Source organism: Lasiodiplodia theobromae, assembly GCF_012971845.1.
Source record: "Lasiodiplodia theobromae strain AM2As chromosome Unknown scaffold_31, whole genome shotgun sequence".
Taxonomy (NCBI): Eukaryota; Fungi; Ascomycota; class Dothideomycetes; order Botryosphaeriales; family Botryosphaeriaceae; genus Lasiodiplodia; species Lasiodiplodia theobromae.
The window spans coordinates 480,607-497,056 of NW_023336510.1; the positions used below are offsets into that span (position 1 = coordinate 480,607).

The 16,450-nt window shown below is 51.7% G+C and overlaps 5 protein-coding genes across 5 annotated transcripts; 3 read left to right on the forward strand and 2 right to left on the reverse strand.

Moving 5' to 3' along the window:
- Nucleotides 1-1,449: 1,449 nt before the first annotated feature.
- On the forward strand, nucleotides 1,450-2,250 carry LTHEOB_9417 (uncharacterized protein; the record flags this gene model as incomplete). Its single annotated transcript, XM_035519003.1, has 2 exons — nucleotides 1,450-2,005; nucleotides 2,081-2,250. The coding sequence occupies 2 exons, from the start codon at nucleotides 1,450-1,452 to the stop codon at nucleotides 2,248-2,250; spliced, it is 726 nt and encodes a 241-aa protein (XP_035369022.1).
- A 298-nt stretch (nucleotides 2,251-2,548) lies between these two features.
- LTHEOB_9418 (Tyrosinase) lies at nucleotides 2,549-3,853 on the reverse strand (the record flags this gene model as incomplete). The annotated part of the gene is made up of 6 exons (XM_035519004.1): nucleotides 2,549-2,842; nucleotides 2,927-3,164; nucleotides 3,210-3,400; nucleotides 3,453-3,539; nucleotides 3,588-3,733; nucleotides 3,802-3,853. The coding sequence occupies 6 exons, from the start codon at nucleotides 3,851-3,853 to the stop codon at nucleotides 2,549-2,551; spliced, it is 1,008 nt and encodes a 335-aa protein (XP_035369023.1).
- A 2,005-nt stretch (nucleotides 3,854-5,858) lies between these two features.
- On the forward strand, nucleotides 5,859-6,230 carry LTHEOB_9419 (uncharacterized protein; the record flags this gene model as incomplete). Its single annotated transcript, XM_035519005.1, has 1 exon — nucleotides 5,859-6,230. One exon carries the CDS (start codon nucleotides 5,859-5,861, stop codon nucleotides 6,228-6,230), a length of 372 nt encoding a protein of 123 aa, XP_035369024.1.
- Nucleotides 6,231-7,336: 1,106 nt separating this feature from the next.
- Nucleotides 7,337-8,577, forward strand: LTHEOB_9420 (Pectin lyase; the record flags this gene model as incomplete). The annotated part of the gene is made up of 3 exons (XM_035519007.1): nucleotides 7,337-7,888; nucleotides 7,951-8,119; nucleotides 8,171-8,577. 3 exons carry the CDS (start codon nucleotides 7,337-7,339, stop codon nucleotides 8,575-8,577), a joined length of 1,128 nt encoding a protein of 375 aa, XP_035369025.1.
- A 1,096-nt stretch (nucleotides 8,578-9,673) lies between these two features.
- LTHEOB_9421 (Phenazine biosynthesis-like protein) lies at nucleotides 9,674-10,738 on the reverse strand (the record flags this gene model as incomplete). The annotated part of the gene is made up of 3 exons (XM_035519008.1): nucleotides 9,674-10,580; nucleotides 10,631-10,658; nucleotides 10,714-10,738. The coding sequence occupies 3 exons, from the start codon at nucleotides 10,736-10,738 to the stop codon at nucleotides 9,674-9,676; spliced, it is 960 nt and encodes a 319-aa protein (XP_035369026.1).
- Between the last annotated feature and the right edge of the window lie 5,712 nt (nucleotides 10,739-16,450).

The following is a 16,450-nucleotide window of genomic DNA, read 5'->3' on the forward strand; positions in this document are numbered from 1 at the left end:
CTGCAAGATGTTACACTGTCAGCAGCCAGAGCGACTGCAAGCAGGCAAGCACATAGACAGGCGCTGATAAACGAGTTGTGCGCGGCTGGGTTTCAACGAAGCGAAGCAGGAGTTCCGGCAGCTGCTTTCAGGGTGCGAGCGTGGGCTTACGGGAGAGGGTAGGTAGATTTTTGTGAGTATAATTTGTATGGGAAAAGCAGGAGGGTGAGCGCGGTGCAGCGCTTGACTCAAGGACGTGGAAAAAGAAAAGAAAAATGTGCATGACCGGTGAAGAGAATACGCGTGGTGCTGCAGGGGTCCAGACTGGGATGCGGAGAGACAAATGTGTGGGGAGAAAAGCGGACGGCGCTGGGTGGCTTGAGAGCGGTGGAAGGGATCAACGGCGCAAGAAGGAGGTGGCAAGATAAGGCTACGAATGGAAGAAGAGACCGGGGGCCGGCTGCGGGTATTGGCGTGCAGATGTAACGGCAGGCTGTTTAAAGCAGTGTAACATCAGGCGTAATAGTTGAGATGTCGCGTGGTTGGTTGTGGGAAGAGCGGTACCTGATCTGCGCTTTCCCTGACGCGGTCCTTATACATCGGTAGTCCCCATAGAGCTTAATCAGTTCTTAAAAATCCGGAGGTAGGGCAACAGGTGCCGGTAGGTTTTAAAGGTTAGGTATAGACCATGGTTGAGCCGTTGTTCCAGGCCATTTCGGTCCTGTGGCGGCGCTGGGGCCGACCGTCGGGTATCTTACCGGCGACTTTTGCCGTTGAAACCCGATGGACCCTGTCATTCCTCCTCAGCAGCTTTTAAGCTCGACGATCGACAGGAGGAATCTCGTCCGGTATGGCAGGACTGGAGCAGAGCAGACAGTAAAGAAAGACATGTCTTGGACGTGGCACCGCACAAGCTTCATCTTGGCGCAAGGCTTGTCGTAAAAGGCAACGAAGTCCAGACACAGGAAAAGAAGCTCGGGGCAGACGCGGAGTATTTGTGGGGCTCTCCTATAGGTACGCAACCATGCACGTGGGTGGCCGTAGGAAAATTTCCCACCCCGACGCGGCCGTTTTTAGTAATGCGAGGCGTCTCAGGAGTTGGTTTGGTTGTCCTACTTAAACCTCGTAATGAGCCATACTCTGGCGCGAAGGCATCATTTTGCGTGATCCCACCGTCGAATCGCGCGAGACGCTGCCTTTTTATAAATCCCAAAGAGGGAACCCAACTTTCTTTGTCCACTCTTACTCGCCCACTCGCCCACTCAACCACCACCACTTAATCATATTTCGAGAAGTCCCTCGCTATTTCCAGAACACGCAGCGGAATCACGAACAAAAAGGAGAAGCCCTCACCTCCCCATCCCCTACGACCGCGCCCGTCCACCAACACAACCCCCGAAGAGCCTCCGGCCACCGCAAACGTAACCGCCCAATCAACCAGCCAACCAACCAAAAAACAATACCGCCACAATGAGCGCCGCCGCCGTCGCCGAGCGCCGCCCATCCGTCCTTCTCTCCGAGCCTGAACAAGCGCCATCGCCACAAACCCAACCCGCACAGCCACCCCTCGTGATCGTCGACCGCCTCGCCCTGACACACGCTCTCAATAACCCGAACATTCCCGCATCCGATATAACGCCCGGCCACATCCTCTCCTCGCCGTACCCAGCCCCCGTACATACTCTCGACTTAGCCCGCGTGCCTGCCCCCTCCGCGCTCTTCGCGCAGGCGCTGCAGCATCTCACACCGGTCAGCGATGCGTACGCGACGCTGCCATACGAAGAGGCGTTCGACTTCGACGCGCTGTTCGCGGAATTGCGGCGGCTGGTAGGAGAAAAGGAAGGGTTCACGTGGCCGCGGACGAGCTTCTACGTCGTGGCGTTCCGGAGCGTGCTGAAAGACGGCATCGACAGCGAGCGGCTGGGGTTGCTGGACCAAAAGAGCCACGAGGAGGCGGTGGCGAGTGGAGGGTTGCTGAAGTACTGGTTCGGGGTGCCGGATGGGGAGAGGCGGAATCTTGCGACGTGTGAGTAATTGACCCTGCGTTGAATCGTTTTTTTTTGTTGGGTGGTGCGGTTGGCTGACGATGATGTGCTTGCAGGCTTTTGGCATAGCAGGGAGGACGCGGCGGCTGGTGGGAAGGGACCGTGGCATAAGAAGGCGAGGGGCGCGGCGATAACGATGTATGAGAGCATTCGGTTTGAGACGAGGCGGCTGACGGTTGAAGAGGGGGTGACGGGGTGGACTTGGGAGGATTGGAAGGATAACTGAAGAGACTGAGACGGTAATAGAAAGATTTGGGTTAAGAGACTGGAGATGAAGAATTTGAAAGACAAGAGAGACTACGAGACATGGCAAACGGCATATTGGTAGAGCAGATCAGAGCGGCTCCGGGTATTTGCGGCGTGCGGGGGTTCTGATTGGCTGGCGTTACAATCCTCATTTTATTCGGCGAAAGCGAGCGAAACTATAGAACCATTCATTGAATATATGAACAATCCGTAAAGCCTCAGTGGAAGGATACTTCGATGTCCAGAGTGATGCGAGAATGTGTAGTAGCCATCTTCTGTCACCCGTAAACGTAGCAGAATGGCCCCTCAACAGTACTCAAAGCGTCACCCAAACGCATCGCCGGCGCATTGACCCCCAGATCGATCAAATCATCCAACGTTCCGTTCCTGGACGGAGGCGTGTTCTCAATAGTTATGGTTCCGGCAATAGTATGCGTGCGACGCGTTGGGTCAAGGTTCTGCCAGATCCACCACACACGATCAATTTGGGCGTGGTGCAGGTAAAATGCCGGGTCTCCAGGGCTCGCAAACAAGTCGCCGCCAGGGTCTCCGCCAATCGTCATGTGGCCGCCCTGGGATATATTAGCATTTAAGGGTGGTTGAAGTTATCGTCCGGATGTGCATGTATAATTGTTTAGCATCTGGTGGCAACTTACAGCGTGCACGCCGAAGAACTTGGAGCTGATAACACCTTGCATCCATCTCTGGAATGTACCAATGTCATCATGCTCACGAATGAGCCAGGCCGTGTCATTATCTTTCGTCCAGGATGAGGAAATGTACTGATTGATATCGCGACGCAAGCATCGAGGATTGTAGCCCAGTCCGTCCGGTTGCGGGTTCGGCTCAATGCCCGGCATCGTGCTCGACACCGGCCCGAGATTGACCGTCCAGCTGCGGCAATCAGCAACATTCGATGAGGGCTGGCACTTGACTTACTTGTTGAAAGGTCCGCTTGTCACACAACCGCCTCCATTACCAGCCGGAAAAACGTAGTTCGGAGTGTCGCAGTTGGGGATGCACAAGTCGCCGTACGGAACGTGAGCGCCATCTCCTCCCAAACTCGTTTCGCTTCCGTCGAAAATCGGGGAGTTGACGGGATCGAGTGCATACTTGCCCCAGCTCCAATACTGCAACATGTCAGCCGCGCGTTATGCTGTCAATGAGAGTTCGTGAACAGACCGGTAGCTGCCCCGGATATCCACACTCCTCCTGCAGTGCTTTTTCAAAAGTCCGAATGTAGTAACGGTGCCATCCGAGGAAGTTTGCCTGCTGATGTTAGCTATGATAAATGTGACAGAATATGCTCAGACGAACTGTAGCATGTATGCTCAGCGTTTGGTTGATGTGCGTTGCAAGAAAATCGTCGAAACGGTTGCGGACGCCGGGAGCCAGCTCCGCCGGAGTCAACGGTTCCTTCTCCGCAAGGCACTTCACTGCGCCGATGAAGTCCGTCTTTTCTTCTGGAGACAAGCTTCCCCTACAACAAGCAGTCAGCTCCTACCATGATGCTCGTTGGAGAACGTCATACCATTCTCTTCGAATAGGAGCTGTGGTCGGATCGCAAGCCGAGGGTGTCCCATGACTCGAAAAGTGCTTCGTCAGTCTCTCAAGTGCCTTTACCGCCAATCCATCTACTTGGCTCTCGGCCCTTGGCGCTGCCGCGCAACAGCAGGCAAACACGTGAAAAACCAAAACCAGCAACGGAACCATCGTGGAAATGAATTCTTCGCGATGCTAGATCGCAACGGCCGAGGCACTTGCAGCTATAAATGTACCTCGTCGAGATGCGACGCTCATGCGATGGAACCGCCCTAGTCATCAAGTGTGGGTATTCGGGAATCTGGATGCGATAAAGGCCATGCGGCTCAATTTATCCAAGCGAGATCGGCTTCATCAACGGGGCGGCAACCCATGCTATTCGTCCAACTTCAATCCTTCAGCCATTTGTAGCTATTCTCTGCGATTTGTGGCGACTAACAGAGGCTAGCTATGTAAAGATCTTCAAACCAATGCATTCAGTGACCTGAGAGCACACACCGATTTCTCCATCTATCGTCTTTAGCAGTTTTAGACGCAGAGCGACCTGGAGGAGACCGACGGCGAGCTCGCAACGCGAAGTGAGACGGGGGACTATTAGCATCTGTGCGGTGCACTCGAAAGGTGTACTCTAGAATTTCCCAGCGACAGGTTTCCTCGCGCTGCGCCTACAGCGCAATTAGAGATGCGGAGGGATGGTAGAGGGTAGATATTCCTGATCGTCCTTCTGGGAGTGAATGGTCCTCAGTGGCGGCTGATGCGAAAAGGAAATTTTTCGCGACAATGGATCCAATAATGGCAGCTACCAGGCTGCTGCGGCACAAGCTGAGAGCAGGCATTGATGGCGGTAGGATCAACCTGGTCGACCCGACTGCTATCTAAACCTGTGATGGGCGCCTTCCCAGGTCGAGCCGGGAAGGGACCGTAACATCTTACCTCCGACGTGACTAGCAAGTAGTTTATATATTTAACAGCGCTTAAGCGGGACGGAAACCCCCGGGAATCTGGTTTAAGAATACGATGAATGATAAGGGATTCTTTAAGCGGGTTAAGTTTGGTGTGCAATCGCGTCATGAATGCATGTTGTTCATTCGCCTAGCAAGCGTACTATAGTGGACAGAAAACGCTTACGCAGCTGCTCAGATGCTTCAAAATCGGCCTTGATTGAACAATTGGATAGCAAGGTTCATTCTACCTTCAGGACAAAGTAATAGAATATTGTCTGGTTAAGACATGGCAGGTTGTTGACAGTTGACGCGTCGTGACCCGATCGTGTTGCACTCGCTTATCCGATACGGTATATCAGCTGCCTTATCTATTAAAAGGGTTCGTATCTAAAGTTTCGGCGTCGCAACGAGTAATTAAGCTTTTAGTTAAGAATAATCGGTTGCTTGAATTCTAATAAAAGAGTTCGTATCCGTTTGCGGATTGGCGTATTAAGAAGGCATTTTCTTCCTCTTCTGGCTTACGTGGTGTCGAGTGGCCTCTGGCAAGACAAGACCAAATTCTGGAGCGAGGAATGCCGGTTCTACGCTCAATTTGGCATAGATTGAAGCCTTGCTAGTAGAGAGTAAAGGTTTTAGTAGACTCTCTGTCTGTGAGCCTGCGCTGGGGTGTCTTTGACACGGGTGGAAGGCGTGGAGGGCCAGCAGGTTGGCTGGCCAAGCTGGCCTGGGCTGGCATAGATGAAAAACTTTAAAAGATGCTGTGTCATCAACAGTTGGGGAATAGCGCGGTTTCACACGTGAAAACAGGGGTGTTCTCGGGTTTTCCGGACGACACAGCTCCACTGGCGACCCGAACATGATCCCCCTTGTAATAATCTAAGTTTAATAAAAGGCTTCCGTGTTTAGAGTTTCAGTCTCGTGACGAGTGGTCTAGATTCTTGTTACCTGTCTCGGAGAAGACGTGTATAAAGCAGCTGTAGATGCAGTAAACTCGGCCCTCACAGTTCCAACGGTTTTACATTGATTCTTCATCCACCTCAGACGAAATACTATTATCCGTAACTCCAACGTTTCAATCCAATCATTCTTCCAATCTATCAGAATGGTCGCCATCTCAATCGTTGCCGTCGCCGCACTTCTCTCCTCCACCGCCTACGCCTGGACCGGCCATGACGCACCTAAATGCCGCTCGATCACACCAACCTCTTCCTCAAAGGAGGATACGGCCATCTTAAAGGATCCCAATGTTTCCAAATGCTTCACGTTGCTCAACATCTGCATGGGCTACTATCACCCAAGCCCATCTGAGCTGTACATCACCTTGACCAACAAAGCGCACAACGCGTTCGTGTGCTTGAGCGACGAAAACGGCTGGCGGAGCTGCGTACAGACTAGCGCGGGTGTTCCTTGCAATGCTGGAGTCCCTGTGAACGCCTTCAAGATATACACGTCCCTGTATCCCACTCTATCGTAGCTTGGATATCTAAACCAACGTCTTGTCATTCAGCAATGGTGTCAGGGTTCCTGGGTGGGTGCCTAAGGCACCCACGCCAAGACCCGGTGGTTAAGAGGCTCGAGAGATCGAGCCTCTTCACCCTCCTCGTAGCACCTTCTTTCATAGTCCCAAATTGAGATTGTTCAGCTCGCCTTGCCAGCTCCCTGACAAATGGTTTTACATGCTTTCTTGAGACCGGTAATGAAGATGATTTACCATTTTGACGCATCATTTTCCTGCATACGCACAACGTACCTCAGGCCCGCCTTGGCCTAACCCTCAATACCGCTCTCGAGTCCAATCAATTCGCAAGTTTTGAGTAAAGTTCCAGCAGTGCAAGAGTGGTCTTGTATTTGTGCTCTTCCATTGGCAGCAGAAACACACACTGTCCAAAATTACAAGCGTGATCCTATCGTCAAGATGGCGAGTTTAGCGAGTATATACGGTATACGGAATACGGTATACGGAGGTACATTTGCGATTGCTTACTAACAATGGCCCTGTAATTGATTGGTAGCGGCGTTTCTTAGCTGTTTGCTCGGGGTGCACCGTTAATAAAAATAATTTTCCACTTCCAATCGACTTTTCGGTAGTAGCTCTCTTGAACCATACGTCACGACCCTGTAAGAAACTATGACTGAGGCGAAGGATAATCGATTGGCTATTGCATAACACGTAGCTAATCGAGCAATAAAGAGTATGCAGTAAATGCAGCGCAGCGGGTTATCGATAAGAAATGCATGTGAAACTAGTTACTAACTCAACACTTACTAAGGGCAGTCCGAACGCTGTTTCGAGGTGTTTCGATAAACGAGAAAACGCATGAGCATCCCCGGCGCCTTTCCGGAACCGGCAGTTCTACCGCCAAGGGGATGCTCCACCACCAAAACATTCAGGAAGCATGCAGCCGCGAAGCAGCCGGGGAAGACCTACACATCCACGAACGTGCAGCCGCACGCATCGATTATATTACATGAACACCCTTCCGGAGATTAGCGAGCCAACACTCCCGATGAACGTATATATGAGGCCTACCTGCTGAAGATGCTCCTCATACCAGATCATCTGCAACTTCGAACTCCATCATGAAGCTTTCAACCTTTTTGGCCAGCGTTGCCACCACCACGGCGCTCACCGCCCATGCGCAAACCCTCACCGGCAAGGCCGAAGGCTTCGCATCCGGAGTCACTGGTGGCGGCGATGCCACGCCCGTCGAGCCTGCCGACATCGACGAGCTCACGAAGCTGCTCACAAGCGACGAGCCCCAGGTCATCGTCCTTAAGCAGGAATTCGACTACACGGATTCAGAGGGAACGACCGACGGAACCGGATGCGTGAACTTCGGAACCGGCGAAGCTTGCCAGCAGCAAATCGACATGGGCTCGGGTTGTGGAGACAAGGACTCGGTTCCGATCACGTACTACACGGCAGCGAAAACTCCCATTGACGTGGCCTCCAACAAGACGATCATCGGTGTTGGCAGCGCTGGTGTGATCAAGGGCAAGGGCCTGAGGTTCAGAGACGGCGCCTCGAACATCATTGTGCAGAACATTGCCATTACCGATCTCAACCCGAAGTACGTGTGGGGAGGTGATGCTCTCAGCTTCGACGAGAGCGATTTGATCTGGATTGACCATGTCGAGGCAAGTTTACCGACGAGGCAGATGAGCCGTTTATGGGGACTAACACTCGGGACCAGACCTCGCTGATTGGCCGCGTGCACTATGTGTTCGGCTTCGGTGCCAACTCTCGCATTGAGCTCACCAACAACTTCCTCAATGGAAGCACCCCGTATTCGACAGGCTGCGACGGCTATCAATACTGGGGCATGGAGCTCGTTGGCGCCGACGACACTATCACGTTCAAAGGTAAGCGGGCACAACTTCGCCTAGCAGAACCAAGCTAACCGAGTCTTTCAGGCAACTACCTCTACAAGGGCTCTGGCCGCAGCCCCGCTCTCAGCGGATCGACAGTCTTCCACGCCTGCAACAACGTGTGGGAGGACAACAACGGACATGCGCTCGAGGGCAATGTCAACGGCCAGGGTCTGTTCGAGGGCAATGCCTTCATCCAGATTCCGACCATTACGAGCGATAGGAACTGGGAGAGCGGACAGCTCTTCACCTCCCCCGATGACTCGACCAATGCCAAATGTGAAGAGTACATTGGTCGCGCCTGCGTCACTAATGTGTTTGAGGACTCTGGCGCTTTTGATTACACTGATACGGCCTTTATGGCGAACCTCACGGACTTGACGGTCGCGCCGTGCGGTTCCGCGAGTGACGCCAAAGCAAGCGTTCCATCAAGCGCTGGCAACACGCTCTAAGTCCGATTCGAGGGTACCGAACAAGATTTAATCAAAATGTAAATAGTCCGTTGCTGTACATAATTGCAGGCAGAATGACAAAATCATTCTCTTCATTTGCCAGTGCCGTGAAATCCTCACATGAACGGAAGCCGTCCGGGGGAGGACCGCTGAAAAATCCCTTCCGCCCCTGAACTCGATTGCCGTGAAACAGATCGCCAGCATGCGAAGCAATGTGGGGTTTGTGGCCCGTCGTTCAGGGGTCCAGGAGTTCTCTTGCGCAACCGGCTTGGCAGCATCACCTTTTGCGGATGCGCAGGCTATTTTGGTAAACGAGGGCACACTGGAAAGAGGTAAAGAGGCCGTGCACCCTTGCGGCTATTACTTGTGCGTCAGAAACGGAGTAGAAATACCCCACCACTGAAACACAACCTAAAACCCACTCCCGGGCCAGTGTAGGTTTTGACCGATGGCGATCTTGCTATCTCCCGAGAAACTACAGTTGGCCAAAATTGAGTCACGCGGGCAGAGACGAAGGTGGAAGCCCCCTTGAGAATGCACTCAGTGGGAGAACATGTTCAATTCCTGAGTAGATCGGGGGGGGCAAGATTACCCTTATCGTTATTTGTAGAGCTGCAAAGTTGTTTAAAGATAAGTACGAGTGCGAATACGACGAAAACGTTGCTAACGTTTCAACTAAAACGTTTCAAGACGTGGAAGTGATCATCCTCTGAATTAATGCATTGAGAATTAGTTCTTTCGTTTACTTTACTGAAGCACTCATTGTTTGTCTAACCAGCCACATATTATTTGCAGTGGTGTAACGCTACTTTTTACAGTATTCTATGCCGCGTGGTTGTTTTATCAGAACAAGAGAAGGGAGAAGGAGGTTGCGGAGCAGGGTTTTGCGGACACGTCTGGATAGCATTTCCATCAAATATGAGCTTACAGATGTTGAGAACATCTGTTTTCGGTATCGATTCTGAGGCAGGCACAGACTTTCACAGGGACATTCCATACCAATTCAAGAAATATTCAAAGAGACCGGGCATTGTTTACCAAGTAGCATGGCAGGAGAGCTACCCTTTTATAGACAATGATGTCTCCATTTCCCCACCTACACCCCAAAAAACTCGCCCTTGGTGACAAACGCCGCCTTCCCCGCCAGCCAAACCTCTATAACCGAGTCTCCCCCCTCGCTCAACACAACCTCAACCCTGATGAAACTCTGCCTCCCAATCTCCGTCCCCTCCTCCAAATCGAACTTCAACCTCGCATTACCCCGGCCCGCACCTCTCTGCAAAGCCAAGTAAGAGCAAAGCGCACTCGACCCGCTGCCACAAGCCGGATCCTCCAGGTTGATAGCAATCATGCGGACGCGGAGCTTGATCACATCATCCGCCTCTTCCAGGATCCTGTAGTACATGACGCCAACGAAGCTGGGGCCCCATCCGTCATCCAGAGCAACCTCCGGACTCGGCCCGGCCTTCACGGCCGCGAAGACGTCGTCGTTCTGCGTCAGGTCGCACAAGACGTACGTGACGCCCTTGACGATGGAGACAGCGGGAAATGGGGACCATTGCGGGACGCGGGCGACCAGCGAGCGGAGATGCGGCTGCGTCGGGAGGAGCTGGTCCCAGGTGGTCGGGGTTTGGGTGTGCTGGTGGACGTTGTGCGGGATGGAGGCGTGGACGAGCTGGGCGGCGGGGTCGTGGACGAGGGAGACGGGGCCGGAGAGGGTGTGGAGCACCAATTTGTTTTGTTCGGGGGGGTTGTGGTGGGTTGGAGAGTCATCTTTGGGCAGGGAAAAGAGGTAGTGGCCCGTGCCGATGATTGGATGGCCCGCGAAAGCCATCTCGGCTTCGGGCGTGAAGATGTCGACGGCCCATGAGGAATCGGCGGGTCGGCGGTGGAGGAAGACAGTCTCGGAGAAGTTGAACTCCCGGGCTATCTCCTGTTTGCGGGATTTGGTGATGAACTCGGCATCTGGAAGCGTTACGATGGCGAGCTGGTTGCCGCGGAACCTGCGAAGAAGTCAGCCAAAGAAGAAGTATGTGGGATGAACTCAATATACCTCTCTTCGGTGAAGACGTCGACCGTGACTATTAACCGTTAACTACCAGTATACCAACAGGGTCCTGTGGAAAAGGTTCGCACCAAAGGGAATGACCAGAGCCGTCATTTTGGAGATGGGTGAGTGGCTACGTCAAACTACGCAGTAAAGGGAGTGCATGGTTTAAAGAAACACTCTGACTCATCTCGTTCGCTCCAAAACTTCCCCACATTCCCCGAAAATGGAACTTCACCCCGTCGGCTGAACACCGGTCATTCTTGGCATCGTGCAGTGGGAGGAGTCATATTTGAGGTTCGAGGTATTTACAGAGCGCTGTCGGTTGCTTGAGCCGAAAGTAAGCGTGAATTTGTTTTTTGTTCACATCATGGGTAGATGAAGCTGCCATCCGGACGAGAATGTTGAATAAAAAATTTTACATACGCGTCCGGACGTTAGCTTCACGTACCCGTGTATGTTCTAATTTCTGACTCTACCATAAGCCGCCGATATGGTTGGAAGAGAGAAGTACTAAGTGGGCGGACCGCACACTGAATTACCAACCATCTATGAGTTTCGGGAGGAACTGCCTTTTGGAAATTCTACTAATGAATATCAAGTTTTCTCCCAGCCAAAAGACTCGGGACTCGGCGCGAATTGCTGCTCCGCCCGGCAAAATTGGCAGAGGTGAGCTGGGCAAAGTAACGAGAGGGGAAACGGTGGACATTTCGTGCAGATGTGCAATGATCAACTATTCAAGTAGAGAAACGAAAGGGTAGGTATTAAGATCTTTTGGTGGAAGATGGGGAGCGGCATCACAAGGGGCCGCTGTGGTACGATGACGTGGATAGGGTCCCGATATAAAAATTTGTCGACCCCAAATCCTCAACCTCCATTGCTACATCTTCGGCCGCTCCTCCAATGCATCTATCCAGCTTGGCTTTCCGCCGGCTCAGAGATGCGAGATTGCGCGTTGCTCTATCGCCGCGTCTCCCATCATCATTTCGCTTTGGCCATATCACACGTTGCCTTCATGACGGGCGGAATGAGAACGATGCAGACGACGATGACGATGACGATGATGAAGATGATGGGATAATGCAGGAGGATGAGGTGCCCGGGTTTCGAAAGAATTTCTTCCATGTGAGACTCGGCCAAGTTTTCGAAGGCAGATACAAGACAGTGCGAAAGATGCAGTGGGATCGCTTCTGGACACTTTGGTTTTGCTTAGACCAGAGGTGTGTCATGGCTTCCACGCTTTCGACGCGTGGCTGATATGTGTGTAGGACAAATCGTTACGTGAGTCTGAAAATCTCGACCGCGATGCCACCTTCATCAAAAAGACATGAAGTCACCCGAGAACTGCGTGCATACCGCCGTATTCACGCAGTCAAATCTTCTCATCCTGGGCGCACTTTCATCCACCCCCTTCTGGACACGTTTGACATCCCCCGTTCGGACGGAAGGTTGCACAGATGCCTTGTATATCCGCCTATCGTAACCTCCTTGGTAGGCTACGAAATCGACGTGAAAGCCGAAGTACACTCAGTCCTTCAGATGCTCGATTTTCTGCATACCGAGGTGAACATGACCCACTGCAGTACGTAAACGCAGAGCTTGCCAGAGACTTCGCGTCAGTACGGCTGACTGAAATACATATATCTCGCCGTTTGATGTGAATCGGGGAGTTGACGACCACCGGCTCTACGATGTTGTGGTGGAGGACGAAACGAAATGGCCGAATGAGCCCTTTAAGATCAAAGGCAATCCTGCCTATACGACAGATGCCATTTACGCCACAACAAAGAGCCTGGCACTCCCTACGCTCCGCGGATTCGAGCGCTCACGCATCGGGTCGACTCATAATCGCACGTCTGACCTCATCCTCTCACCGGCCTGTCAAGCACCGGAACTGGTCCTGCAGACGCGCATGTGGACGCATGCCGTCGATATATGGAATCTCGGCTCCTTTGTAAGTCCTCCATCCTGGCAATTCCCAACACTGTTGCTAACGAAACGCACCAGGCTTGCCGGCGGGCGCAATCGCAGGACCCTCTTTTCTGGCCGTACGATGAGCGGCGTGAGTATTCCGCGTACCTTCATCTGGCGCAAATCATATCTCTCCTCGGGCCACCACCACGTCAACTTCTCGACCAGAGTCCTCTCTCGCCTCTCCTTTTCAACGCTGCCGGTACGTACAATCCGTTCCTCTTCAGCCTCCCGTCATGATCTGAGCTTATCGAGCTTTAGGTCACTTGAAACCCCCCGTAGAGCTGGATTTTGACGGGATCGACTCCGCCTTGCACCCGATACGGAAAGAGCGGCTTGGCTACTTCTCAAGTATGAAGGAGGTGGCCGGCTCGACGTCAACGGCGAGGGAAGCATATCCAGAGAAGCCGCTTCCAGCACGGTCGTTGGAAAATCTGGCGTGCGTGCGTGATCAGGGTCGAGACGCAGACGATTTTGCCGATTTCGTGCGCCGCACGCTGGTTTGGCAGCCTGAGGAGCGGGCAACTGCGGCTGAGCTCCTGCAGCATCCGTGGCTCCGAGAATTCCGCTCAATAGGTGTGTTCCGTAGAATATATTCTACGCTACCTTCTTATACAGGTAGTTGAGTTTGGATTACGACCAGCCTCCAGTCTGAATTACGTCTGGACTACCCTGGCGCCGCATGATGTTCCACTACGCTTGCGCAGTTGTTTCCTTGGTCTAACAGCAAGCAATAGTGTAAAACCTAAATAGCTCGACAGATTGTTATGCCAATTTAGATTAAATCAAACGGAAATTTCTTCATAACGGAGTCGGCTAGAAATCAGAGTAAAAAGTCCAACAAGAGGTGTATACCAGAATTGGTAGCCGTCTCTTACGACAGCGTAGGGAATAAACTAGTGACGCTGGTACTTGCAAATGAATTGGCAAAGAGCCAAGCAACAGTACCCCCAGCGCGCCGTCATCGATTCCGTCAAAACCTTCAGCCTTCTAGATTACTCGGAGCAGTAACAGTAGTCAGCAAACCGGCAATATAGCTTGCGTCGTTTCACCGCATGAAGAATTAGGAACGCGCCAGACTTTCTTCCACTTAACCATATTGATGGCCGGTTATCAGTATGTATGTGAAAAAGAAGTTTGAGCAGTATTGAACATTGACTGCAGAATCCACTAATGAAGCTTTGAAAAGTAGATAACTGCAGTTACCTCTACCCGATGCTAAGCATAGCTGATTAAGCCACATTAGCACTCAACCGAGTATAAAATACTAATTCCGACTGTACCAAGCCATATATGTTGGAACTTAGACCCTGAAATATCATCTGAGATTGAGAAGGTCCGTAAATACGTGAAGGGAAGAAGCGGGTTTGTATACACTGATTGAAACGAAATAAGTTGAATACGGGAAAGTATAGGTCCTGGAGTGATCACAAAGGCTAGAGAGCGAGCCGTTGCTCACTTGAGCGATCTTACTCATCTTTAAAGATCCATCTCGCGTGAGTCCCCATCGGACTGTGGAAGGAGAATGAACAACCACTCAACTCTCCAGAGAAGCAGCCGCAGTCTATCACTAGATCGGAGGTAAATGGTGGGTAGAGGGTCATATCCCCGCAGACTTTTTCCTGACGACAAAGCGCGGACACGACGGTATGGGAATTCCGGGTTCTGATAGTCGGGTTGCCCATAGAAGTGTATTTCGCCACCAGACCGCTTGGACAACCGATATATAATGGCTTTTCTGTCTGTGTAAAGATATTCATTAGGTAGTGAATGTGCAAATCTGCGCCAGTCTACTTACTTTGGACATCCTCAAGGTTTCGCACCTTCAATAGTTTGGTGCCCTCGTTCTCATCGTACACGAAGACCCGTTCGCCCCTGTAACCAAGGCAACGAGGCTCTGATCTTTTCCCTGGAAACTCTGGTTCTGCTTGTATCCAGTGCGCGTGAAGATTGTCTGATTTGGACCCTCCTTGAGCGACAGAATGTGAGTTGCGAATTACATTCAGCGCTTCCTGTAGGTCTCTTGCAACGCTCCTGGTTTTGTCAAGATCAAGACAATCCACCTTCTGGTTCAGGAGCGATTGTATGTATTCTTCGTTCATCGTTGTCGAAAGTATTGCACCGCAATACGGTTCTGTTGGGCTGAACTGGTAAAAAGGCGGACTTCAGAGTGGGTCGCATGAGGAGGCGAAAAGCCTTCAGTATCAGCGGGAACGCACTTTTTATGATTTATTTCTGACCGGGAACCCAGCTGACAGCTGTCTGTCACGTCAAACTGACCAATGGAACGTCGATGGCAAAGCCGTGTGGATGAAAATCCAAGCCTTAGCGCCGGTTCGATGGCAGGGACGTGCGCAAATAAGAGCTGCAGCATGCACTCTGCGCGTCAGAAAAAGCCACAGTGTCTAACTGTGTTCAGTGTCTGTAGGCGGGTGTGGATCCGGTGATGAGATAAGGCATCCTCGGTAAAGTGGTGGGGCTGTTTCGGCAGACAACCCCAGTGAAAAATCGGCAACTTCAGCTGTGATGGGGCTATGCAGCTGTTGTGTAACATTGGATGTCGCCTTTAGGTAATTATCACGGTACCACGTCAGCTTCCCATGTCAGATCATGCCTGATTTTGCCCTTATACGCGTGGCCCCGCTACACGTCATCGATCATGTGCATGAAGCGGCCCCTCAGTATGCACAGTCAACGGCCCAGGGCCTCTAAAGAGAAGGAGGCTTCCTATGCCCACTGTCTCCGAACCTGCTGATAGGTTCAATTGCTTTTGCTCCCATGTAAAAGATCAAGCAATTTGATCACTATGCTGTGGGGCTCAACAAGAGATTTCAGCCGCATTCCATTAACCGGGGTGAAAATGGGGCTCAAAGCAGTAAAAAAGCATAGCCGGACAGGCGTTTGTCCTTGATACTCATGCATCTCTTATTCGCCGCACAGTGCGAATCGTTCACTAATGTTTAAGTCTGAACAATCGATGCGCACTTCCCTCCATATGGCAGAAATAGCGATCCGGATCGAACAACAGCAGGCAGCCGAAACCAGTCTGGACGACAGCTCAGCTTGGAAAGATGAGTTACTAGTACTCTCGTTTGGTATAACCCTCTTTTTTGATGTTCCTCGGCTCTTCTAATTGCTCGTAGACGGGGGAGGAGTTAGAGGGTACGCAAGCCTTCTGCTATTGCAGAAGCTCATGGAGGAGATCAGAAGGGTGGAAGAGTCGCGTGGATATACCGAGAGCTTCGGTATTACGCATAAGTCAGAAAAGAAAGAAGGAGAGCGCTTCTTGCCATGCCACTACTTCGACTACATGTTTGGGACCAGTACAGGCGGGTATGTTATCACCAGTCACACCTCGCTTTCAATCACTTTAGATTGTTCGTTTTCCTGACCATTTTGAATAGTCTCAACGCCATAATGCTAGGGAGACTACGGATGAATGTGGACGAGTGCCTTCAAAGGTATCCCCAAATGTGTCAAAACATCTTCGGCAAGCCCAGAAGAAGCCTGAAAGGACTGTGGCGGGCAAGATACAATGCGAAGTACCTTCGTAAAGAGATCGAAACGATTGTGAAAAGCAAAACTCCGCAATCAGAACACCATAATATGGAAAGCAAGTGGCGAATGTTTCCTTCGCCAACTGATTTGTGCCGAACGTAAGTTATATTGCTTATCCGAAGAGCTGAGATTTCATTCTTACACAGATTAGTGCTTGCCTTTCGAGTCGTATACAAGAAAGGGAAATCAAAGCTGAACTCTTCCGAACTTATCGACAAGGAAGAGGACCGAGGCCTAACGACCCGATTCTTGACTCGGGACCTGCAAGCAATTACACCATCTGCAAGGTCGCACGTG